At 37.8% G+C, this 26462-nt stretch overlaps 3 protein-coding genes and 1 long non-coding RNA gene across 4 annotated transcripts; 1 reads left to right on the top strand and 3 right to left on the bottom strand.

Moving 5' to 3' along the window:
- On the bottom strand, positions 1 to 6096 carry LOC149014067 (RNA-binding KH domain-containing protein RCF3-like). Its single transcript, XM_089158727.1, has 8 exons — positions 5866 to 6096; positions 2865 to 3350; positions 1961 to 2203; positions 1068 to 1325; positions 825 to 904; positions 634 to 742; positions 427 to 553; positions 1 to 312 (listed from the first exon to the last, which is right to left on the bottom strand). Exons 1-8 carry the CDS (start codon positions 6001 to 6003, stop codon positions 287 to 289), a joined length of 1467 nt encoding a protein of 488 aa, XP_089014853.1. The 5' UTR covers positions 6004 to 6096; the 3' UTR covers positions 1 to 286.
- A 2480-nt stretch (positions 6097 to 8576) lies between these two features.
- On the bottom strand, positions 8577 to 12408 carry LOC149014066 (protein KINESIN LIGHT CHAIN-RELATED 1-like). Its single transcript, XM_089158726.1, has 3 exons — positions 11475 to 12408; positions 9600 to 10508; positions 8577 to 9102 (listed from the first exon to the last, which is right to left on the bottom strand). The coding sequence occupies exons 1-3, from the start codon at positions 12131 to 12133 to the stop codon at positions 8868 to 8870; spliced, it is 1803 nt and encodes a 600-aa protein (XP_089014852.1). The 5' UTR covers positions 12134 to 12408; the 3' UTR covers positions 8577 to 8867.
- A 2919-nt stretch (positions 12409 to 15327) lies between these two features.
- On the bottom strand, positions 15328 to 16503 carry LOC149014065 (uncharacterized). Its single transcript, XR_016173893.1, has 3 exons — positions 16367 to 16503; positions 16235 to 16287; positions 15328 to 15713 (listed from the first exon to the last, which is right to left on the bottom strand). It is a non-coding gene; the product is annotated as an uncharacterized LOC149014065 (long non-coding RNA).
- A 5066-nt stretch (positions 16504 to 21569) lies between these two features.
- LOC149014064 (luminal-binding protein 5-like) lies at positions 21570 to 26462 on the top strand. Its single transcript, XM_089158627.1, has 8 exons — positions 21570 to 21828; positions 22850 to 23117; positions 23253 to 23467; positions 23564 to 23806; positions 24461 to 24940; positions 25102 to 25256; positions 25487 to 25569; positions 25681 to 26462. The coding sequence occupies exons 1-8, from the start codon at positions 21771 to 21773 to the stop codon at positions 26183 to 26185; spliced, it is 2007 nt and encodes a 668-aa protein (XP_089014753.1). The 5' UTR covers positions 21570 to 21770; the 3' UTR covers positions 26186 to 26462.

Raw genomic sequence — 26462 nt, 5'->3', positions numbered from 1 at the left:
GGACTGAAGGGTATCTAAGCACATTTGGATCTGATGAAATTTACAATTCACTAATTCTTCAAGAGAAATCATCTTCAAACTGCAGCATGAACAGGATGTACATAACTTTATATACAAATAATTGACAAATTGCACAGCTCTTTCGGGGATTGCACCGGGAAATCAAATAACCGATCAACAGTGAAAGAATCTCTCAGAGTTTTAGGATTAGGAACAAAAACAAAATTGTAACCAATTTCCCAACATTTTGGTTTTTCAACCCTCCCCTTTTCTCTGTCCTCTCATATTAGCTAGAGTCATCAACTTCTTGTGCTGAAAAATGAAGAGAAGTAGCAATTATAATTGTAACTTACAAAATGAATGCTCTGTGATGGCTGATGAGTTTAATTATTTACAATTGGGTAAGAAAGGAAATAGAAAACTTACCGCTCAGAATAAACCCTAGAAATAGGTTCTCGGCTTTTTGAAGCTGTTCTGCAGTACCGGATATTTGAATAATCTTTTCAGTCTGATCTGGTCTGTCTTCAATAAGTCTAATACTTGTTCTTGACAACTGTTCCATTAAAACTTGAATCAGTATGATGGTATTCAAGCTTTATCAGATGGATTGACTAACATAGGAAAAAAACTTACCTCACTAATTTGTGCAAGTTTCTTTCCTGATCTCATAATGAGCTTTACAAAAGCATGCTCTGGAAGGACAACTTCCAGTGTTCTTCTAGTGACAACTTGCACTGCAAGTCTGGTAAACACAAGTGAAAGGCATCTGTAACAGGAGAAGGGGCTACCACCGTGAAGAGAAAACTGAAGTGAAGAATTGTAACCTGCTCAGTGTATTTGGAACATCATCATGAGTATTGCCGTTATTCCGGTCCAATGTTCCACCACTAGAAACTCCAGCTTCCTACAACAATGAAGTTTATCCATTAAAAACCACAAATTGAGGCAACTTATAACACCAGAAAGTATAGAAAACCATGAATGAGACAGAAGCTGAAAACAACAATGACGAAACACATACAAGTACATGAAAATTTCCAGTTCCCAATTCTACAAGTGATTAATACCTTTGATGGCCTTGTAGTCGTTACAGTCTGTGCATCCTGATAGACTGCAGCAGTGTCACTACCATGGAAACCTTCACGACTTGGAATTCTACTGGGGAGAGCAGCCTCAGGTCCAGACATGCTTCCATCTGAGGCTGTTGGTGAGGTCGAAGGTGATAACAAATCCTTCAGAAAAGAAATCTTCCAATAAAACTCCTTCCGAAGTCTTTTTGTCACCTCAACAAGAGCAAGTCGAGCTGCCCTTTTCTCCCCCACAATCTGTAACCATTCATTCTATCACTTAAAAAATCTATTCTAAAAGAGAAACTTAATGGCCAACTAGAAAATGCTAAAAGGGACAGACAGTACACCCCAATCCTGACACAGATTGGAGACAGACAACCAGCACTTACCTCCTTCTCCATCTTCTTTAGAAACTCAACAGACCACAAAAGAGTCGAGATTTATCTGAGTCAATTCACAACCTCCATAATCCAAATTTTACATTTCCAAGATGTATGGTACACTTAACAGATTGACTTGGGCCGCTGGCATCAATGACAACACTAATGTGTGTTAACATTGAGAATTTGAGATCCTTAATCTACTCAACTGCCTAAATGAGCCTTATGAGGATATGCACACTTTCTACGACAATTTGAATCAGGCTAACCACATGATAGGTTAGATGGATATGCCTATATTTCTGGATTAGGGGATCTCATTATTTTCTTCATGGAGTCAACCCAGATGACAGATCCAACAAACCTATCATGTAAGCTACATGTACTAATAGATATTGTAGAAGCCAGTGTAAACCAGTGGCACATTAATGAACAAAAAATCAAGCTTCTGCAGGGAGGGAGGGGGGGTATAAATGGTAAGCATTTTCTCTTGAGAAAACGACCACGAACCTGTATAAGTTCATCATCCTCAGGTACACATGCAGGATGTTCTTCTCTGGGAAGGATATGTATGTCTGCACCAGTCCTTATTTCAGACAGTGAACCATCTAGCCCATCTAAACATCCAATTTCACTAGTTGGGACAAGTAACCTTGTAGTTACAATGTCATCCTTGTCATGGCCAAGATCAGCAATCTGACTCTGAATGTGCAATAAAGCTTTTTGAGCCGGAAACAGTTCATGATCTGGGCCCTAGCATAGGGCAGAAATTTTAAGATTAAACTAAAACCAAGCACTGATACACTGGCTATATCTGGATGAAAGATGACATTTAAGCACAATAAATAGACCTCATGAAATTAACCAAACCCTACCCAAATTATAAATTTAAGGGAAAACCTACAAAAAAATTAGGCAAAAGTATAAAACAGACTGCATTGCCTCAAAAATAAAAATAAAAACAAAAAGTCTCATCCAGTGATAAATTGGGATACGCATCATCGAGAAATTTTTCCTTGGAACATTACTATTATGCCTATCGCTTCAACACAAGGAAAAGAAGCTAGTTAATGGCACAACAGAAACTCCAAATATGTTTCCCATTACCCTGATGGGCAGTCCTAGGTGAAATGGTAAGGTTGCTCCACTGTGACCAAGCGGGCGTGTGTTCTGAGTTCGGAAAAGCCGCTCTGCGAAGCAGGTTAAGGCTACATACATTATTACCACCCCCAAACCTCGCAGTGGCAGAAGCCTTGTGCACCTCTTTTTATGTCCCCAGTAAAATTAGTGAAGTGAGTCAATAATGAAGGAGGGGGTTGGTGGGTTGAAGGGTTTGCATAGTGAATGCGTGCGAGTGTGTGTGTGTGAGTGAGAGAGAGAGAGAGAGAGAGAGAGAGAGAGAGACTGCAAGTACCTCTTTAGAAGTGATAATGATTATCTGCTCATCTGATCCAGGAATAGTCTCACTAACTCTAACATCGACACTTACATCACCCCATAGTGTTTCAATTATCCCACTGTCCTGTCCCACTACTCTATCTAACTTGTCAACTGGGCAAAGAATTCGAAAGACAAGGTCCTCAACAGATTTCTGTGACTGGTTGTCTGCTATTGGACCAGCTCTGGAATCAAATGCATAATCGGATGTACGTGAACCATATGAATTATTTCCCAAATTGGGTGTACCAGCAGAAGATGGTGATCCTAATTTGGACCCATATAGGGAGGACAGACGAGGCCTACTGTTTATATGAGGATTAAGATCATCATCAGGAGGACAGAACTGATCTGGTAAGTGTGCCCGTCCGTGGAAATGACCGCGGTAATCAAGTTGTTTCTCCTTCAAGCATGATGGAATCATTTCTACAGCTCTTCTCACGGCATTAACATCACCCTCGACCTGCAAGGGAACTGTTGTCATCAGATAGGGAAAAGCATAAGATAGATCTTCTATTTACTAATACAGGTGCCAACAAATTTATTTATCAATTTTCATGTCAGCTCCATCAGTCTGAAAGGGAAGTAGAGGGAAGGAATGAAACATAGTCAATGCTAAATTGGAAACATCTGAAATAATTGCCTAACATCAGTGTGACTAATTACAATTCATTCCAAACCATTTATAAAAATTTTACTTTACTCTGCAATTTGGCTTCGAAAAGGAAAATAAAGACAAATATCTGAAAAGCTAATAACCAAATATGGTAAGATTGGGTATTTGGTCTTTAATTTTGAAATAATTAAAAAAAAATGTGATTCATACAATCATTATCACAAAGCTTCCTTTCTTTTTTCAGACCAATTTCAGTTGCCCTCACTCTCTATTACTTGTAACAAGTTGGTGCAGGCCTGGAGACAAAAACCATAAGTGTAGAGTACCTATATACTGACAAAGAACTGGTGTCAATCATTCCACTCTTTAATGCATGAATAGAAGTTTTCATTACATATGAATGCAATTACCAAGGTTGCTAAGGTTGCTGTAGATTCATCCTAACAACAGGAACTCTAGCTGGTTTACAGGATTACATAATATTTGATTGATAGAAATATAGGAGGAGTAAAGGATTAGATACTATTCTATGTACCAAAAAAAGGATTGCATAATATTTTACTGATATAGAAGAAGAAATGTGATTATGTCATGAGCTGTGTCACGCTTGCAGACACTGGAGGAGAATGGAAAATGAAGATCATGATTCTTACAGGCAGGATCATGATCTTCGGTTCATAAAACTGCTGAACATGGAGATTGGCAGCAAATCTTCAGCTTGTCACATAACCACTCAAATCATGTGGTGGATAGGCCTTTGGTGAATACATTGATGAATGGTCCTTTGCTGAGATGAGTTCCACAGTAAGTTCATGGTTGCATTAAAAAGAGTATTTCACAGAAAGTACATCGCAGTGATGCAAACACATGGGTTGCAACTAGTGCCTTGTACTCCATGGCACAGTCTTGTATTTCTTCAATGCATAGGAAATCAGATTGGGATCCATAATGATGACATAGCTTCCACTATCATCACTATTACCAGTTCAATCTGCATTTGAGAAGGACTACAGAGGAATACTAGGGATTTCTCAATAAACAGGCCATATGATTGTGCATGCTCAAGGACGGTCTTCCTAAAGGATAGGATGCTATCCAATTGCAAGATCTGTTTCTGGTCTAAGATGATATAAGGTAACATCAATACTGAAAACTAAAACATAAACAGAGAAGAAAACGACAGTTGCAGAAAAGAAGCAAAAAGGATGGAGAATAAACTAATAGAAAATGTGTAGAGTAAAATGATAAAAATGATTTCAAAATCCATACTCCTTGCACTTGACAAACCATTTGTTACAACATTACCATTCCTCCAACTACCAGAGGTTGACCAAAATATGCTCCTTGATGTCCCTTTTAGTGAGTTCAAATTGTCTGCGTCCGGCCGCTGGATACCCTGCCCATGGTACCCGGGTTTGTTTCCAGATACCACGGACAGTGCATCTAGCAGCCGGACACAGACGATCTGCATTTCCATTCAGTTTGAAAATCCAATCGAACCCTATAAAACAACCCCATGGCAAGGACTTATTATTACAAATTTGCCCTACTTTTCAAGGCTACAAAAGATTCTTCACATACAGGAATTAAGTGAAGCTTACCTCTATAATCAGTAACTAAACCAAAAAAAGGAAGAAGACAATTAATCACCTCCTAACATAAACAGCTACAGCTACAGGAGTACTGCACTCTGAAATTTCACAAGAGGAAAATGTAATTGCACCAGAACTCAGCTAGAAACCCAAATTGAAATCTGACATCGCTTGGACTTGTAGAACGATGAAGACGAAATCAAGTCATCAAAACCCTTCTAATAACTCCCTTCAAACTAATACGAAACTTACTTAAACATTACCACAGCACAAAAATCCCTTTTAAGTATTGCCTACATACTTTGATTTGCAGGACAAAGCATTTAAGCTATAATCTAGCTAGCTCATTCTTGCATTAATATTTCTAATACACAAGTTCACTAATGTACTTCTTTACCAAATAGCAATTGAACAAAACCATTATGGTTAGACCACTTCTTTTCTCTCACTACAACAGGTAGGAGTTAGGACCATTTAGTTACCTCAATGTTAGTGACTGATCTCTAAAAGGTTCTTGTTTTCAAAAATCCACGATACACAGCTCCAATTGCTAAAGGACCAAGTTTCACCAAGAATTACATTTTATAGACAATAATCTAGAGACCAAACTGAAAATTAATAAGCTGCTTCTCAACCGTTTCTTCTCAAGAACTAACAGTAAAATCATGCATATAAGAAACATTATTAGAGACTCAATCTCATTTCAAGAATTTGCTTCATCTTTTTCTTTTAAGTTGTATTTCATCACTTAATCCTGGAAAGCATGGTACCTGAACAATTTCTTCCGACACTGAAACACACCGAGGCAGATGACGATTTCTTGGAAAGGCCCGAATTTGAGTCTTTGTCTCTAACGTCATTTGCTTGATTGTCTTCCCACCCTTCCCCATCAAACTTCCAACATACATTTTATCTACAACAAGCCTGGTTACAACTCGGTTTCCACTGCTTCCACCACTGATGCAACGAAAGAGTAAGGGTTTTAGCTCATGGATTTGGGGTTCTTGGAGTTCAAGCTTTTGTACTTGGAAATGTCTGGATCGAGAATCTAAAAGCGAAAGATCTTTCGTTGTTCTTTCCTTGTTTTGCAGGTAGTACTCCTAGATTCTCTTGACGACAACCGTCACCCATCGGGTCATGGTTCAAAAACACTCCCCAAAAAATAGTGGATTTTTGTACAATGGATGCTATATATTTTATATATTGTTTTAAAAGCTTTTTATCTTTAAAAAAAAAAAAAATCTTATTATAGACACACTTCAGTTTTTTCGTTTTTTTGCGAAACCCCGATATCCTTCCCAGAAACTTCAATTTTACAAAGATATCCCCAAACTAGGATTTTTGTTTGCGGCACAGAAGCTGACGGCCAGGATTTTGTCACGTAATTAAAGTTCAAGCAAACGGTTCAAAATTAAAAAGAAAGGATTATGTTGTAAATCTATTTTATTATTTTCACATCTAAAGGTTTAATACTTTTCAAATTTACAAATAAAATCCCCGGAAATAAGAAGACGAATGGAGTGGGACTGTGTCGCAGAGGGTCTTCAAAGTTCAAACAACTCATCACATTTCCACTTTCGATATTTCTGATGCGTTTATTAAATGATGAAAATTGAATGAACCCCAACAACTTCACAAATCTTTTTATAGCGTTCAATTTCAATCACTGGCTGTACCAAGTAGTAGTTGTAGCATAAGACTAGAGAGACCATTAGGGCTGATGGGGTTTTCTAAGTAGTAATTTGGAAAAAAGACGCATTTTGGGATCTTTTTGTCTGCTTCTTAATAGGACTCTGCTCTTGGATTGGTTCTTCTTTAAGAATTCTCTCTGCTGTCTGTTTTGGGTTTTGTTTCCCTTTCTCTCTTCTTGTTGTGTTCGTCCAGTTATCATTATTTTTCCAAAAGTGGAAGAGTCAAGAGAGATAGGATCACTGAATTATCGGGACAGACAAACAGCATTCAGTTCTCCCAGTACTCTGGATATTCTATTGGTTGGTTGAGGCTCTGGTGAATCGTCGGCCAGAGTCGAGACCACTATTTCTGTGGCTTAATGGAGGACCTGGGTGTTCGTCTGTGTCTTATGGTTTTGCCGAAGAGATTGGACCTTTTCGCATTACTGCCGACGGCAATACCTTTTCTCCAATCCTTACTCTTGGAACACTCGTATCTTACCACATCGTCTTCCTCTGTATCGTTTTCTGAAGAATTCTTTTTTTCCTTGACGAGTGGTGATTTTGCTGGACCCCGTGTGTTTGCCAGAGGCGAATTCCTATTCCTAGATTCTCCTGACGGAGTAGATTTTTCTTGTTCCAATCCTACCTTGGATCTGTATACCAATGTTGGTGACCTTTTATCTGTCAAAAGTATTTTATCTGCATTTTTATACTAATTTTGCATTTAATTAATGAAGTGGGTAACAATCTATTTAAGAAGTTGTAAGATAAATCTAAGGTCTGAAGGTAACCAAGCTTGCCAACATCGGGAGGAACTGATTTCTTTTTTTTGGTAAATAAAAGAGGGGATGCAGTAGCGGATGGGGATGAATCGGGATGAGCCTGAGAGTTAGCAAGAGCATTGATGATGCGGAATTAAAGCAACACAACATCACCAACTATGTAGGTAGTTGTTTTTGCGTTATTCTTTATTTGTCCAAGAATAAAATTTTACCAAAGAACAAGACGTGTGTCAATTATCACATATCAAATATAACTATTAGTATATCCAATAGAATAGATGTAATATATCCAATGAACCAGATGTAGAAAGAATATCTCACCCAATAGTAGCAAGATTTCTTTTACAACACCAATACTAGTTACATAAGCATAGTACAAAAAGTCGAGGATATATTGCCATGTTCATAGAACCTAACACAAAACTCATGTGGGACATGGAAAATTCCAAAAGTCACCAATGTTGCCAATATTTAGCTGAATTTCGGTCGAATTTTCAACAATTTTTCACTTGATTTTTTTTGTCATTTTCTCTCTCTTCTCTTAAGATTACTAGAACTTCTTTCTTATATTTCTTGTATTTTAACCCTATTTTATCCAATATTCGATATATACAAGTACATCTTGCTTTGTTATTGCCGGCTATTACATTGTTTGTGTCGATCACACAAATGTGCGGTTTTCCAGACTTCCGTTGACAATCCTATGTGGATAACGAACATTAGTTTAGGTGATGTTTTAAGCCAAAATAACACTTCTAGTGTATTTATTGACTTCAAATTAGGCTAGACAACAAAATTTGCCAAACGCCCTAATTCTCTGAACTAGGGATCAATTTTCACGCAACACTGTAGCGTCGCCCGAAATTTCAAGACTTGGTGGGTGCACTGCCACAACATGTCGGTTGCATGTCCACGACATTTCAAACTTTGGTTTTAAGGTTCCATCCACCTCTTCTTTGCAGTGGATACAAATACGAAAACTATTCCTGTTCATTCGTAGAATAGTTGGGACCTAAGAGTTTTACAAGGAATGAGGAGCATCAGTTGTAAAATTAACCAGAGACAAGAATCATAAATATTTATTCGCTCAGCAAATCTTTCAACTCCCCCGCCCCCAACCCACAGAAAAACTGAAAAACAACCCTGAACGTACAGCTTCAAGAACACAACAATGTTAAAAATAAAAATAAAAATGACAAAATCAAAGAGGACCGTGTATGACATGAATGTCAAGAAATATGAAGCACTGACTTTGACTCTCTACACAATTTTCTATGTTACAGAAAGTGAGCACACTGATGAACAAAGTATGCTTCACTAAGTTTTGAAGCCCAAGCCTGACCATCTTTTTGTTACCTCTTTTTTAATCCTTTGAGTGCTAGATCCAAGAAGTTTTTCGAGTGATTTAGCTTTTTTGTTCCGATTCCTTCCTACTTCTTTAAGAAGATCAGAAAGCCTCTTCTTCTCATCATCAACATCAGGATTCGCTGTTCCAAGCTTTTCTTCTCTAACCTTGAGAATGTATTCCAAGATCTCTATTGCATCATCCACCCTGCAGAAATAAACCACAATGGTATTTTATATTAAAACCTCAACAACAAACGAAATACCCGCTCAAGCAAATGTAAGCACTAGTTGCTGCTAATGCAAGTATCAATATCTCATCTCATGAGCAAGCAAACTCTTCTTATTAAAATATCATTAGTATTTCTACAGTCACTAATACATGGATGACATTCAGGCACAATAGAGGCGCTATTATTTCGGTTCAATCAATGGGATACGTGGATAACATCATTCTGAATTAAGGCTTCCTTTTTACCTATTGATTTCCCTCCCTGATTTCTGAGCTCAATTCTATTGACAGTTTCAGTTTCAGTTTCAGTTACACTACCCAAGATGCAAGACAGATTTCCAGGTCATAACATTATTGCATAACCAAAGAATTCTGTTGAATTGCGGAAACAGAGCTTCGGCACATAACAAAAGAATGCTTGAGGGAAGATAACAGAAATGTACTCGAGCTAGAAAATAGTAAAATATGCTTACCTGCCCAAGGCATCGTAGGTTGCTGCAAGATTACTATATACACCAAGAGTATCTGGATGATACAAACCACACTCCTGCTCCATTATCCCCCTTGCTTCTTCAAATAACTCAGCAGCCTCATCTATTTTATACAGCTGTACACAAGCCAAACCCATCTGGTTCAACATAACCCCAAAGAAGGCTGATTTCCTCTCCCCACTGGCTCGAAGCTTCTCCACAGCACTCTCAAAAGAGTTCCTAGCCTCTACATACCTACCAACCACGTAGTACATTACACCCATTTGTGCTTCTATCCCTGCAATTGAGCTTCGTTGCCCTGGTACGTCTTCTAACAACTTCATTGCCTTCTGCAAGAGCTTCAATGCTTCCTCAGGTTCATTTACAGTTTCATACACAGCTGCAACTTCTGTAAGCCCACTGGCTATCTCCTCTGCTGTAGTTCCAGGAACAGGCTTTGCATATATCCTCAAAGCACTCTCACAGTAGGATTTGGACTCCCGAAGCTTCCCTGTCTTGTAATAGAGATCAGCAAGGCGTATAAAGACTGATGCAACCACAGGGTGATTGTCACCTTTAGTGGACTTGAATACAGTTAAGGCCTTCTGGTAAGAGAAGACAGCCTCATCGAAGCGGCTGAGAGACTGATAAATGTCACCAATGCCAACATCAATTGCAGCAACCTCATTGTCTTGTCCATTGGCAATCATAACCATACTGGCAAGAACAAGGTGCTCAAGGGCAGATTCATAATCTCCCTTAGCTTCACATATGAGAGCCATTAACCGGCGATCAGCAGCTTCTTCGAGGGATGCAGGTGAATTGTGCTCACGATGGATATCAAGGGTCTTCTTGCATAATTTTTCAGCTTCATCAAATTGCATACCTTGGACATGGGCCTCAGCTAAGTACCTGAGATTTTACCAAAAAATTGTACATAAATGGAATGATAGAACTGCTTTTTGGATTTCAAGTTTGTATTATATAATATGTCCCTCTCTGTAACTAGTATGGATCGATACAGGTGAATGCTTGTTGAACCCACTTGTCATGATCCTCTGGGTTCTTGCATCAATCATGAAAATGTAGGAGCAAGAACCATTTTTCAGTAATCTTAGGCTTTCCCCTTGTTGTCTACGGTTAAAACGATTGATGTAGAAGATTGTACACTACTTTTTTCTGACAAAGCCCCACCTTATATTATGTAAATACCCAATCTCCAATATATAAAATTGCATGTTCCATATATATATGCCCTTACATTGTGAAAAGGAACAACCTAACAAAAAATAATAATTTAGAAACAGGGGAATCGGATTCTATCTTACAGGCTGCCAGAGACCAGTCCCAGCCAAATAAGCTTCAGATCACATGGATCCGCATTAAAAAGTGCAAGTTAGAATACAATGACATGGGAAGAGAGAAGACATCATAGCAGGGCACATATACACCAAATAAGTGGCAGAAAAAGTAAAAAAAACTACAAGGTTATTTTGAACTTTTCAAATTTGAAATCAAGCTTTCAATCTCAGCCTTTTATTTGGTATTTGGTATAAAAAGTGCACTGCTGTGCTCAGTAGACGATTCTTTTCTTCAACGACACATCTCACTGACTTGCGCCTTAAACGTCGCCGGAGAAAATCTCGATACTACAATGCACGGAAAAGGCAGAGTCTACCAGAGTAACCAGACTAAACAAGCATGTATCGTTTCTTTAAAGAACCCTAAATGCAGAATCCAGAAGAACAAAAAACAAAGAAAAACTCCAAAATGCAGTTCTTCGAAACGCGCATAGAACAAAACTCCACCGGAAAAAAAACGTAACTTTGCTAGACTCCACCGGCAGAGCAGAGCAATGGAAAGAGATTAGCACCATACCTGCATGTTTCTGCGACTCTTGGATCTGATTCGCCCAAAGCTTCCATCTGGATCTTCAATCCAGCTTCGTAACAGGCAATCGATTTGTCGAGCTGACCGAGCATGGAATGCGTATCTCCGAGCTGCATATAACCTGAGAACGCTGCAAGCGCGTGGTCTAGTCCTCTAGCAACATCAGGGACTGAAATCGCCCGCTCAAGCACTGGAACCGCCTCTTCGAACTTTCCCAAGCTACAGTAAATAGCCGACACGACGTGCAAGCTCATGGCCAAATCCAAGCTCGGTTCGCCTTCTACTGCGCAACGTTCGAACGACTTAGAAGCTCGAATTGCGAATTCCAAAGCTTTATTCGGGCTTTCTCCATTAGCTATTGTGTCGCGAGCAAGCTTAAGAAGAAAAGGACCGAGATCAGGATTATCAAGAGCGGATTCATCGATTTGCATCCTTTCAGGTGCTTTCTTTTTGCCAGAGCCGCTTGACAAAGGCTTAACTCGTGAAGAGGACGGAGATGGTGTTCTCTTCGGCATCGGAGATCTGACCCTAGGGTTTGTAATTTCAGACCCTTCTTCATGATTTTGAATCTCTGGATCTCCGTTCGGAACTAGAATTTGCAGCGGCGAAGAACCTGAAGGAGTTTTTACAGATACAAGACCAGGCATTATTTCCCCCAAAAAAAGACACTAATTTTTGGATTTTCACTCTTGGATTTCGAAGTTTAATAGCTCATAACGAGATGATTTGATGCAAATATTATTGCAGAAATCGAGAGACGAAGCAAGAAGAGTAGCAGAGAATGAACAGAAAAAGAACAAAATAGATGAAATAGGGATCGCTACAGAAAATCATTCTTCTTGGTTGCTTGTAAGACGCTTCTCACCATCAGATAGAAACAATTTAAATTCTTAATTATAATTAATTAAGTAATTCGAGAAAAGGAAAGCAGGTAAGAAACTAAAAATCTAAATCCACCATTTTCAACCTGAAAATGTAATTAACGAAGCCAATTGCCAACTACAACCGAACTGAGACTCTAAGACATTGACTTTAAGTCTTTTAACTGTCATTTTTTATAACCTAACCAGCCCTTCTTTTTCAGTGAAATTTACAAAGTTGCCACTTCTCCCGCGCCGTAGAGATTTATTTTCAACGCATCTCGCACGTGTCGCTTTTTTATTGCGCAGCTGGCTCCGACCAGGAGAATCAGAATCGGATATTCGCCCGATTTTGGCGAATCGGATCAAACTGATTAATTTTTAAAAAAAGAGCTTTTAATAAATTATTTTAATCATAAAAGGTCAAAATAAAAGCAATTGCAATGGTTTATCAACTCCAACCTAAAAATCGAATGATGAAGTTTTGCTAATGACATCCCTAGAGTGATAATGGACTCCATGGTGGAAGTAATCAAATCGGGTGGACCCATCTATTGGTTCGACCAGATAAACCTATTTTGGGTTAGTTTAGTCTTATAAACGGTCCATGCTCACAGGCTTATTTATGTCAAGGTAAGGTAATGTGGGTCTTATACTTATGTCAGTATAAGTGGTTGTATAACTATTATATGGGCAGACTTGATGAAGAGGATCCAAATTCATCGATGAGTGAAAAGAATTGAATGGACAGGTGAAGAGAATTCGGACTCGTCTTATGACCTGTTCATCTTAAATTGGAATTACACAAATGCCCTTATTTCATGCACAGTCGATTTAGAATCTAGGTGTGACGATTTTAATACAAAAACGACAATTGGACCAGAAAATACGATTGCATTATAAGGTCGCAATTGAACAGATCAAGCAAGTTCGAATTGACATAACATGAAACATACTAGTCTAAAAGCACCATCGAGAGCAACAAAAGTCTACAAACCACCTAATTGACACCAACTGTACTCTGAGTAACTTTTAATTTTCAAAAAGTAAAACAATTTATAATATTTCACACTTAAACATGTAATCAACAGTTTCAGCCCACTTAACTGGGCATCCTGAAAAAAAGAAAAAAAAATTATAAATAAATAATTGTTAGATATCAGTTATTTTAATTGAAAAGGAAAAAAAAAAAGAAAAAAAAAATATGAGCAGATGATCTACTCCTCATTATTTAATCTTGCCTCAAATTATGTCACCGAAAACATCTTATTTATGTATATATCATAGCTGTCTGGTTCTTAGAGTTATATATATAGATTTTCAATAACAACTTTGCAATAAAATTTTTATTAGGAAAAATGTTTTATGTTTATTATATCTTCAAATATTATTATCATGCAAGAATTATTACAGACTCATTTAAAGCTGTCAATTTCAGACAATCTTTCTGAATAAAGTTGTCAAATACAATATTATTTTTCTATTAAAAATAGATAAATAAGATTATAATCTAAAATTTGATGGTGAACAGTTACTAATCCATTGAAACATAACGGTGGTTAGCTTGTTTAATTTAAAATAAAGAGATTAGTTGCATTGCTAGCTAATAAAAAAAATTAAAAAGACAAAAAAGGACAAAAGTTAGTCGAACCATCAGTTATCACAAGATTTGATATTCTTTAATACCATATAGAAAATATTCTTCAAATTTCACAGAGAGGTATGAAAAAGGTAACATATTAGAATTTGTGGATAAATTTGATATATCTGCATGCCTGCAACTAATCAGCTTGAAAAGAACAACATATTACAAAATATATTTAAATTCTCCATGTATATATTTAAATTCACATTGCTTTTCTCTTTTTCTCAGCCTTGAATTTTAAGCATGGGAAAATAATTTCTTGTTTTGTCTTGATTCGTTTGTTCTAGCAAGAAAACAAGTTTATCATTTTGACTTGGGTGTGAAGGTGACTCCAAAAATAGCAATGAAAAGAATCAAACATACAAGTTTAATTTGTCACTGCATGAAGCAGTCCATGGATGTATGAAAGGTAACATGAATTTTTCCTTTTTTATCGTTTCAAAAGTTGAGGTTGGAATGTTGGATCAATGATTATGTCGTTATTAATTAAGGATTCACACCCTTGTAAGTGAAGTAACTACAAAAGTATATATGATTGTTGGGCAACCATTTTAATGATGATCAATCATGAGATGGATGGATAGAGTTGCTAAATAAGATTGTTGGGCCAAGGGATGGGCTTGGAGACAAAGGGGCTGGGCTAAGATTGGGTGGGCTGAGGGAGAAGATGGGTAATTGGGGCTGGGCCTAGAGGACTGAGGATGGGTGTGCAATGCTGAAGGGGGTTATGGGCTTTGATGGGTTGGGCCAGGAGAAAGGGCCAAGGGGGACAATGAGCATGAGGGTTGGAATGGGTGTGAACCCAAGACTTTTCCATGGGAGTTTCGGCTTTTAATCGCTCAACTAACCCACCATTAGGCATTCAGGGCTTTATTAGATTCAATTCTTAGTTAGGTACTAATTATAACCCTTGGATAATTAACTGTCACGCGTCACAATCCTATATAGGTATTATGGGAATTGTAGAGGATGTGAACCCGATAGGAAAGAGAAGTGAACTGGGTCAAAAGATGAGGGAGATGGTAAAAGGGTAGTTGATGAGATCCTCTACTCGACAATATACCCATTGGTTGGGAGAGAATTGTGACCCCCTCACACCTCTTCACCATATGTTTAGGAGGGAGTTCACCTTTGATTATTGATAAAGTGGATCACAAATGCTCATAGATGAGACTCCCTTCTAAATGAATACTAGAAGGGGTGTGAGGAGAGCACATTAATCCTTGTATCCAGACTTGACTTTTCTATTATGCCAGTTCCATCAGTGATAATAGAATGAAATATTATTCGAAAAAAGGGAAATTTTCTTCACCAAGAGGTTTTTGTGTGGAAATTTTTTTTCAGCCGTAGATGATTGTGACATACTCGATTAAAATTATGACAAGTTACATATAGATTCCCTAGATCTATAGTTGAAATCACTCAAAAAAGTTGTAACAGTACTAATGAAGTGATACTTGCCAAACTATATGTGGCTTTCAAAATTAATGGAGTTCACACCAACGTCCAATTCTGCAACATGGTAGAGATAAGAGATCTGATGCTTATTACGACCGGAAAACCAGCTAGGTTCAAAAGATGAGCAAATCATGGGTTCTTGCCTCCACTTCCAGGCTTCCCTTTCTTGGGTGGGTCATGCTTTGTGTTCGCTCCTCCATCGTCATAATCCAGATTCACGTCAACTTCTATCAGCTTCCTTGACTTGATCAACCTGAAAATGGCCTTTTGCAGATATGTGGTTGTGTTAGTATATATAGTCATAAGAGAAAATCTTGCACTAACGACTAGTTTTAGCAAAGAATTAAAAATATAAAAAAATGGAATAACAAAAAATAATGCAACGAGTAACTCATAGCTTAATCAAAGGAATGGATTCTTAAATAAGAGAATTTCACTCTAAGCCAAAAATAAATAAAATATATATTGTTACTGTGAAATCACTCTAATGGTGTTTGTGATTCCACGCTGCATGGCATGCATGCTGAGTTCATGTTGAACAAATTATTTATAGATATTCAGAAAATAAATCGATAGCCCAAAAGCCTCAAGAAAACCTGCAACTTTTATGGAAGATCAAGAAGGGCTGTAAGTTTCTTTTTTTTCTTTCTTTCTTTCAATATCGATTTTGAGGATGAGATACTGTGTTATGAGACTCATTGGAAGGCTTGATTCCAGAATGTTATCCATGGAAGAACTTATATTTTTTATACCAATATTCACACCATATTCATGGAAGTATATACCTCGTTAACTGGGTTTGTCACCTTCGTAGCATGCTCGAAGCTTTCTGCTCTGCCTGCAAAAATGAGAGATTTATTTTCATTTAAGATGATTAGAGAGCTTTGGAAGGATACAGGAAATGCTTGCTTACTTACAGGAGGGTGGGTGATAAATGAAAAGAACAAGAAAGAGGAGCAGAAGGATCTTGATGATCTGAAGAGTGCTCCTCATGGCTTATCCCTGCTATTTCTTCTTCCTCTTCTTCTTCTTCTTCTTCTTCTTGAAATGTGATCAGAAGGATTTTGAGACACAGAGCTGTTGAGAGGAAGATGGGCTTTTATGCTTGAACCGGAGAAGAGGCTGGGGCCATATATGAAAGCTGTAGCTATGGTGCAATCCACCAAAGATCTCTGTAGAATGATTATGAAATGCAATAGAGGGATTACTGCTTTAGCCACCACCCAAAGTCAACTGGCACTACCTTCTGTTACATCAAAAAAATTCAAACTTTCCTTTTCTCCACCAAAAAGCAATTAAATTAATTTTTTTCAATTAATTTAAAGGATGCATTACAGGGAACTTGCATGGCTCAAACTCATCCATTTCAGCTCGGGTTTTCAACACCACATTAACATGCATCATGTGTACTTGGTTTCAATGATCGGTTTGGTTCAGTTTGATTGATCGAACCAGATCGAGGAGTTTAGATCCACAATGTAGGTCAAGGTTTGTGCACCCCTGGTGCATCTCTACCGCATATTAGGACAGAAACACATGTGATCAGATCCAATGGGAGTCTTATTTCTAATCGATTTATTTATGAACACCCAAAGACGAAGCTTATTTTTAATGTGTAGTAGAAAAGTGTGAGCAAAAACACATACATATATCTATCTACCTTGATTGATTAATCCAACCTACCTGTGTTTTCATTCTTCCACACTCACAAAGGTCGACACGATCAGGTCCTATGTCAGGTATTAATTACGTGAATGTGAAAGAATGAGAGTATAAGCAGATTGGGTGGAGAGGATCTAAATCCATCTGATAAAACATCCTGACTCATGGTGATTTAGAATTAACAAGACTGAAATTGGTAAGGGTTTGGCCTGTTTTGGTTTATCCAAATCGGTCCAACCAATTCGAGTTGGATTTTCATGTACCCTAGAGAAAGAAAGGAGAAAATTAGCATACCATTAGTGGGGAGCACTACCAAGAGACACCTTTGAAAGTTAATTTGAACCTTTTGAACCCCAACAACATATCATGTGTTTAATATTAGTAATGTACTATGGTAATTACATGAAATTAAATGAATAATCCAAAAGGGGACCAAAATGTTGGTCATGATAACGGTTGTCGGAATCAAAGAATGAATACTGAGTGAGTTAATGATGAACCTAGGAAACCTACACGTCCACCTTCCAAGAAGGCAAGAACAAGACTATGAGAATGTCGGCAAATGGAAGAACAACAAAAGCCTTGAAGTTGAAAGAAGACCTTGGCCTTCTCAAAATGAGATTGGTTTGTCTCATTGTCTTCTCTTTGGCATCCAATGGTGGATCATTGACTAATTGTTTTAATTTCTTAACCTCTTAATTAGACATTATAATTTAGAGAAAGATCCACAAAGGCACAAACCCACTTGCTTTTTATGACCTTTTCTTGGGAAGAATGAGAGATGTTCGTTTTGCCACCAAAGTATAGCTCAATATTTTGAGTTAGACCCACTGAATCCAACCTTGAATCCAACCTTAATCTTCATGGTTTTGCAACACGGAACTAGTTGATGGTTGATACTATGGGTGATAACTCAGATCACCCAAAACCTTCTTGTTTTTTTTTTTTTTTTGCACTTGGGGTTTTGAGCTGCTAGAATTTCATAAAATTCACACCGCGATGATCCAACGTTGGGCACCACCACTTTAGAGGCATTAGCCTAGCAAGATCTATCGAGCACAAATCTTGTTTGGGTATGCGTTTAATGTGGTGGTGGTGCATGTGGTGCCCGTGTTGAAAGCATGTCAATAGAATTTTATTGTATCTCAGCTGTTCAAAATATGGTTTGATTCATTTAAAGAAAAAATGATTTTTGTTTTTCATTTAAGTTGATTATTTGTGCATATGGTATTTTAAGCGATGGAAATTTAATGAAATCCAAACACCAGAGCACTACCAGACAGATTTTTTTGGTACATCATATTCATGCATTTATGATCCATGTGTTGGTATTAATACTAATGAAAGGTGTTTTATATACTTGTAGCTTCCATTAAATACCCAATAAAGCAAATCTTGGTTTTTCATTTTTGATTACGACAGACTTGGAAGAGTGAGGGATATGTCAAGTCTCCATTTGGGATCATGTTCTCTTTAAGCCTATTTCAAATGTACAATGCAATTTCGCTAGTGATATTTCATTTCAGTTGGTAATTGTAGCGGAATGTTTCGTGTAGTATAGATAATCAAGGGGGTGATAACTCACATCACAGAAGGAAACTCTGTGTAGAGTTCCATTATAGGCAAAATCCTTCGGTTGCCATTAAAAAAAAAAAAGGCAAGATCCTCGGTTTGATTCATTTAGTTGATCATATTGCTTTGATTCTATTTAAGTTGATTATATATGCATATCTTGGTTTTTGTTTTTCTACTTCTATCGGGGATATGCAAACTTCATCTGGGTCATGTTCTCTTATTAGTACAATCCAATTCACTAGTAATATCAATTCTTTGGTTTTTGTTTTTTCTAGGATTCAATATCTGAAAGAGTGGGGTTCCGATTCATGATGATCAAATCTTCCTCGTGGGATCATGATTCTCCTCTATAGCCTATTCCTTCAATTGTACAATCCAATTCAAACTAACGCTTAGTCCAATATTTCAATTCAGATTTGAAATCTCTAAATGTTTGAAGTCTGTAGATGTTTCAAGTAGCATAGGTGATCAAGGGGGTCATAACTCACATCATGGAAGGAAACTTTGTGTAGGGTTCCATTACTGGCAAGATCCTCGGTTGCCACAGAAAAAAAAAAGGAAAAAAAAAAAAAAAGAAGGCAAGATCCTCTAATAACCAATAGAATCCAACCACTTTAGAAAGCTTTGAAAGGACAAAAATACTGTCCGAATCACGGAAAGGTACAAGACAAAATAGTGCGGCAAGTGGATAAGCACCAGCGGTCGTCAAAGTCCACCTGGTACGCATCCCGCAGGTGGTCTTTGTGGTGTCTACTGTTCACTTTTCATGAGAAATACTGGAAAACAATAGTGGAGCCACAAAGATCAAGCTCGGCTAGGCCCACCCAAAAGCCCAAGCCCAAGCCCAGAAAAAAATGGGCCTCGGTTTTGTAATTAGAGATTTCATAGGAAGGTTGTTCAAAGCAGTTTCACAGCCCATGGAGGGCTTGGACAAAGTAATACTTGGACCGGATTCAATGGAATCAGTCAGACCCGTCCCATGGAGCTGGAGGCCATTTTATTGGGAGTCCAGATCCCATGCTGTGAGTGTGGGGACCACACTGCCCGACGGGTCATGGGCAAACCTGAAAAGTAAAATTTCGGCGATATATTGTCAAATTCACCATATTTAACAGAATTACATTCGATTTTTCACGGATTTTTCCTTCGTTTTTTGCCAAAGTGAAGTAGGATCTCTACAAGCTTTGGGGACACGTGTTCGTCGGCAATAGAATGTGAAGCATGAATCATACTCAACATAATTGTACAATGAATTGTAGGTTTTAGTATTTCTCTTCACTAGTTGTGTATTTGTATTCTCTTTGTATATTTACATTAGTTTATGAGCAAACTTTCAATTTTGCACACATATAGCCAGGCATGTGCCAATCAGAAACTTTAGATTAAGTGGTGTTTTACGCTAAAATAATGTTCTCAATGTGTTTATTGGCCTCAAATTAGACTACACAACAAAATTCAAGCCAAAACGACCCTAAGCGCCCCCACCAGGGGTTGAATTTTCATCGACACTTTGCAAAAAGTCGTCGACATGTAAGCAAAATGTCCCCACGTCGGTGGTGGTACCAACCATCGACATAGTCCGACATTTCAAACCTTGCTTTTATCTTGGCTTTGGTAGGTAGGAGAACTCTTTTCTAATTTTCTACTTCAATTTTAATGCTATTTTTCTATATAACTCAAATAAAAAGAAACTGAGGTAGGGTGTGGATATAAGACAACAAACATTAAAGAAAAATAAAAAAATACACCTTCTCAAGAACTACTTTTGTAGCTCCTACAGATTCTCGTGTACAAGGTAAAGAATTCCAATCCTTTTACTACAAAGTCTACAATACATGAAAGCAAGGCAATTCATGGAGGTCTTATGTTAACACTTCTAACCTTCCATACATGTGTGAAACCCAAAAGATTGTGTAATCTTACCATTCATCAGGTTTAGCTCTAGAATTTCCTTCTATTGCCAAGGCATGTCACACAAGTCTTTGAGAGTTGGATCATAATTCTTTTTTTTTTTTTTTTTTTTTTTAATTATTTTAGTATTATTCATTCAAGCGACAAAGCCAAGGAAGGGGGAAATAAAAATCCACCAACCAAAGAGTGGAAGATGACCGATCAACTGCACCTTCCTAGCTAGGTGATCCACCATAGCATTGATCTACCTAAGGATATGTGCAACAATGCATGACACAAAATGGGTCATTACGCTTATAATATCTGTAATAATGGGGGCTACATCCAAAGGGGTGAATACTAGTTAAAACTTTACAAGATCAAGTGCACTTTTCGACACCGGCTTGTCGATACACTCTGTAACCAAACATATATCAATCCATGACCTCTTTTCTAAGATGTGCCTATTATTATTCATTGAACAACCTATAGCTATTTGAATATGTTAAGTTAGAACTGTTAGTATATCGTGTTTGGCTTCAGTGCTGTGCAATTAACTACGAATGGTGAGGATCAATTTTGATGAATCTTGACCACCGTTCCGTTTTTTTTTTTTTTTTTTTTTTTTTAACTTATTGAACTACAAAGACTGAAACTTAAAAAGGAAACAAAATGAATAGTCTAAATCGAATTACCGTTTTAAATCCTGACCGTAAAGTGAAATGCATTACTAAAGCACAACCCTTGGTATATCACGGTTATCACCTTTAACGGTTACATCAAATTAGATTTTAAAAAAAAAAAAAAAAAAAAAACTAGATCAAGTCTTGCTTTTATGACGACGGGCTCCTCAAATTAACGGTGGAAATTCTCCCAACGCAAAATAAAATCTCATTGGTTGGGGTATCCGATCCTCGACATTTAATTGGTCCACGTCATGCTCGATGACAGGTTCTTTGACGATGGATTTCTTCTTTTCTTTCCGACTCTGACGGGTTCTACGGAGACGCTGGTCCAATGAATTTATAAATTTTGGTTCGATCCGAGCTTCCATTCGAAAAGACGAAAAATTAAATCTGAAAGAAAACCTTCAAAGCTTAAAAAGTTTGAGTGAGAGAAGTACTACCAGAGATCTACATCTACTCCTATTTGTTTCGGATCTGGTTCAGATCATTAACCACACGGAGTTACGCCATGGATGGCTCGTGGAGAAAGGGCAGGTCTTCGATCATACTAGGCATCGTTCTTCTCGGTAAGTGAGACTGTAGATCTGATATGCATCTCGTTTATTAGTTTAGTTGATTTCTGCTGGATTTTCATTATTGTATTCTACCTGCAATGTTTCCTTTTCTGTTATTTTGCATTTTTAGCATTCTCTCGGCGTCGCCGAGTTAATCTGCTGTTTGGTGACGGTTTTCTAGTTCAAGATCTATTTTTACTTCTACTCCCTCTTGTGTTTGTTATCAATGTTTAATGGATTTGAAGATCATGAGAGATGTTTAGATTTATCCAGCGAACAATCTACTTGTTTGTTTACGTGGACATGATTTATTGGATCTCATATTTTCTAATTTGATTATTGGAATCTGATTATGGAAAGAATGCTTGGCCTGGAAATCGAGATCCTTGTGTGATGGTGTTGTTTGTGGTTTTGCATTTTCAATTATATCCTTCTGTTGCTTTTCGTCGACGAACTAGAGTTTTAGACTCTGAAGTGATAAAAGAAAGCCTTTTATTCGAGTTGACTAAAAAAACATCTTTCAGCGGCTAAACTAGAAACTTAGGATGCTTTAATCTGAAAAGCTCTAGATCTGTTTGTCTTACTATGTTGTTGGATTATGGCTCCTGTATGAAAGATAAATGCGATGCTAATTTACCTCCCCTGGGAAATATATATACTCTTCGGCATTTCTATCTACTTTTAATTAGCGAATGGATTCTTTCTATTAGCAAGGCCGCTGTTGAAATCAAATCTGTAAAATGGATTTTGTTAATAAGTGGCTTATTGAGGTAGAACCAGTATGTATCCTTATGTTTATCGATTACATTCTGAAAATATAGGTTGTTGAATCATCTATACACGAGTCTCTGAAAAAGATGTTTACTGTAGTGCCTACCATTTATTTCTGCATTCAGCTTGATTTCCTTCTTGATGCTGGCGTTCATATTACAATTTAGCTAAGGGTTGATTCAGTCTTTCTCTCACCTTGTTTTGTGGGTCAAATGTCTATAATGGATCACTATGAGCTTAGTATTTGTGGAATTGATTGCAGGGTGCCTCTCCGCATTTTGCATTGCAAAAGAGGAAGCTACCAAGTTAGGAACAGTTATTGGGATAGACCTTGGAACGACCTACTCATGTGTAGGTGTTTACAAGAATGGTCATGTTGAAATCATAGCAAATGACCAAGGAAACCGCATTACTCCTTCATGGGTAGCATTTACAGATGGTGAAAGATTGATTGGTGAGGCTGCAAAGAATCAGGCAGCTGTGAATGCTGAGAGAACCATCTTTGATGTCAAAAGACTTATTGGAAGAAAGTAAAAGCTCTTCTCTCATTCACTACACCACATCCCCCACCCTCGGCCAAAAAATGAAAAGGAAAAAGAAAAGAAGTAGACTTTTGTTTTTATAATTTTTAGGGGCTTACATGTGACTAACCTATCTGTCTTCAGATTTGATGACAAGGAAGTGCAGAAGGACATGAAACTTTTTCCTTACAAGATTGTGAACAAGGATGGCAAACCATATATACAAGTCCAAATGAAGGATGGGGAAGCCAAGGTCTTTAGCCCTGAGGAGATTAGTGCTATGATCCTTGTGAAGATGAAGGAGACAGCTGAGGCATTCCTTGGGAAGAAAATCAGGGATGCAGTTGTTACAGTTCCTGGTATGAATGCACCAGTGGAGCTGTAAAGTAAATTAGCATTGAGTTGATAACTAAATTTATATGTAAGTTTACTCATTCTACCTTAAAAAATTGCAGCCTACTTCAATGATGCACAGCGACAGGCTACCAAGGATGCTGGAGTTATTGCAGGACTGAATGTCGCCAGAATTATCAATGAACCAACAGCGGCAGCCATTGCCTATGGTTTGGACAAGAAGGGTGGGGAAAAAAACATCCTTGTATTTGACCTTGGTGGTGGTACATTTGATGTCAGTATCTTGACAATTGATAACGGTGTCTTTGAGGTTCTTGCCACAAATGGAGACACTCATCTTGGAGGTATGAATTTTCATGGTTACAGTTATGTGGTAGTTGGTGTTATGCATGTTTAGTTTTCCCTCATTTTGGTTTGTGAGGAAGGAGGGTCCACTTGGGGGATAAAATGAATAAAACCTCTTGCAAATTGTAAAATATGTCCCAACCACTGATGATCGAGAATTAGCTATCAAACCTGAGTTCTGCATCTCTTTTATTTATTTATTTATTTTTTTAAATAAATTTTTTATTCTTCTTGAGAAAAAAACAAAAGGGGGGGGGGGGTTCACTAGTCACTACAGTTTTGAATACCTGTGCCATCTTAGGATTCTGCTAACACCATGTGTGTTGTCATGTACTGTTGTTGTCTAGAAAGGGGGTTACTACAGTTTTGAATATCTGTGCCAGCTTAGGATCTTGTTAATAGAAATGCTTAACCTTGTTTTCATCGCAATTTAATTTAAATTTTGTACATAAAATATAGAAGAAATCTAATTTTGAGTTTAGTATTTTTACTACATCAAAATATATTTGATTTTTCTCTAAGCTCTTGGCAAGATTAGATTGCATTAGTGGTTTACCCCAAATTGTCCAGCTTATTTATATTTTTCAAGAATACAGACTTCATCTCTGCAGCTTTAGGAAATGTGGTGATATAGTTAATTAATTCTTTTGCAGGTGAGGATTTTGACCAGAGAATTATGGAGTACTTCATCAAATTAATCAAGAAGAAGCATGGGAAAGACATCAGCAAGGACAATAGGGCAATTGGAAAGCTCAGGAGGGAGGCTGAACGTGCCAAGAGGGCCTTGAGTAGCCAGCACCAAGTCCGTGTGGAAATTGAATCTCTCTATGATGGCATGGATTTCTCTGAACCATTGACGCGTGCTCGGTTTGAGGAACTGAATAGTGATCTTTTCCGGAAAACAATGGGACCAGTGAAGAAGGCAATGGAAGATGCAGGATTGCAAAAGAACCAGATTGATGAGATTGTTCTTGTTGGTGGAAGCACCAGGATTCCCAAGGTCCAACAACTTCTGAAGGATTACTTTGATGGGAAGGAACCTAACAAGGGTGTGAATCCAGATGAGGCTGTTGCTTATGGTGCTGCTGTACAAGGAAGTATCCTGAGTGGTGAGGGTGGTGAAGAAACAAAAGGTATTATTGTTTTCCCAGATTAACTATAGAGCGCTTCTTTTTCTAGTCGCAATTAAAAGCTAATCTGTCCACTCCAAACCTTCTTGTTTCCATAAAAAGGAAAAATGTGGAGGGGAGAATTTTTTATGTTTCTTAGTTGACTAAATTGCTTCTTGGTGCAGATATTCTTCTTTTGGATGTTGCTCCCCTTACTCTTGGTATTGAAACCGTTGGGGGAGTGATGACCAAGTTGATTCCAAGGAACACTGTTATTCCAACCAAGAAATCTCAGGTTTTCACCACTTACCAGGACCAGCAGACAACTGTCTCAATTCAGGTAACCATGATTTCCTCCATTCTTACCACTACATGGGAAGACTATTAGGATTCACCCTTGCTTTGTTCACACAACACTAGAATGTTGGCAACAGTTTTCATCATTCTATCGAGTTGATTACAAAAAGGATTGACCTCTTTGTCTCAGATCTTATCTTGTGGAACATGAAATTTTGCATATGCAACATTCATTTTATACAGATTTGATTTGTAATTTATGATGTTTGCCAGGTTTTTGAAGGTGAACGGAGTCTGACTAAGGACTGCAGAGAGCTGGGAAAGTTCGACCTCACTGGCATTGTCCCTGCTCCAAGGTTTGACATCATTCAGTTACACAACAGTTTTGCTTTTAACAGTTTTGCTTCAAGTGTGATTCTGTTACAATTTCGGAGCAATTTTAAATATAATTCTCTTTCCTTGAACAGGGGAACCCCGCAGATTGAAGTAACATTTGAGGTTGATGCCAATGGTATCCTCAATGTCAAGGCCGAAGACAAGGCCACAGGCAAAGCTGAGAAGATCACCATCACAAATGATAAGGGTCGTCTAAGTCAAGAGGAGATTGACCGAATGGTCAGGGAGGCAGAGGAGTTTGCCGAGGAAGACAAGAAGGTGAAGGAGAAGATTGATGCCCGTAACAGCTTGGAGACTTACGTGTACAACATGAAGAACCAGATCAATGACAAGGACAAACTTGCCGATAAATTAGAGTCAGAGGAGAAGGAAAAGATTGAGACGGCTGTCAAGGAGACCCTTGAATGGCTTGATGACAACCAAAGCTCTGAGAAAGAAGACTATGAAGAGAAGCTCAAAGAAGTTGAGGCTGTGTGCAACCCAATCATTTCTGCTGTCTATCAGAGATCTGGTGGAGCTCCTGGTGGTGCTTCAAGTGGTGATGATGATGATGATGATTCACATGACGAACTGTAAGAGCTTATATTAGTTTTTTCTTTTTACTGCTCAATACAGCATGATGCAAGATTCTTGCAACTCAAAAGACTATAACTGTTGTAATTCGAGTTACGGAGATTGAGGGATGACGTAGGAAAAATCAGAAAAGTGAGGAGAGAACGAAGTATATTTCTTTTGCTCAGGTTTCTGCCTGTTCACTTATGATTTTTTGTACCGAGAACATAGTAGACTTCTTCTTCTCTTTGTATTTTACGGTTCCATTATGCTTAACCCCTTCAGTTTTGTTCTACAATTA

The sequence above is a fragment of the Hakea prostrata genome, chromosome 6, assembly GCF_041222555.1.
Source record: "Hakea prostrata isolate BN-2017 chromosome 6, UWA_Hpros_2, whole genome shotgun sequence".
NCBI classification, from domain to species: domain Eukaryota; kingdom Viridiplantae; phylum Streptophyta; class Magnoliopsida; order Proteales; family Proteaceae; genus Hakea; species Hakea prostrata.
This window is presented reverse-complemented; position numbering and strand designations above follow the sequence as displayed.

Excerpts from the sequence above, each read along its gene's own strand:
- LOC149014067 (XM_089158727.1), bottom strand. The coding sequence starts at position 6,003 with ATGTATGTTGGAAGTTTGATGGGGAAGGGTGGGAAGACAATCAAGCAA. Across the intron at positions 3,351-5,865 it reads TGTCGGAAGAAATTGTTCAG|GTCGAGGGTGATGTTAATGC; the intron begins GTACCATGCTTT and ends GTTCCCTTGCAG. Across the intron at positions 313-426 it reads TCTAGGGTTTATTCTGAGCG|CACAAGAAGTTGATGACTCT; the intron begins GTAAGTTTTCTA and ends TTCATTTTTCAG.
- LOC149014066 (XM_089158726.1), bottom strand. The coding sequence starts at position 12,133 with ATGCCTGGTCTTGTATCTGTAAAAACTCCTTCAGGTTCTTCGCCGCTG. Across the intron at positions 10,509-11,474 it reads AGAGTCGCAGAAACATGCAG|GTACTTAGCTGAGGCCCATG; the intron begins GTATGGTGCTAA and ends GTAAAATCTCAG. Across the intron at positions 9,103-9,599 it reads ACCTACGATGCCTTGGGCAG|GGTGGATGATGCAATAGAGA; the intron begins GTAAGCATATTT and ends TTATTTCTGCAG.
- LOC149014064 (XM_089158627.1), top strand. The coding sequence starts at position 21,771 with ATGGATGGCTCGTGGAGAAAGGGCAGGTCTTCGATCATACTAGGCATC. Across the intron at positions 21,829-22,849 it reads ACTAGGCATCGTTCTTCTCG|GGTGCCTCTCCGCATTTTGC; the intron begins GTAAGTGAGACT and ends AATTGATTGCAG. Across the intron at positions 23,807-24,460 it reads TGGAGACACTCATCTTGGAG|GTGAGGATTTTGACCAGAGA; the intron begins GTATGAATTTTC and ends ATTCTTTTGCAG.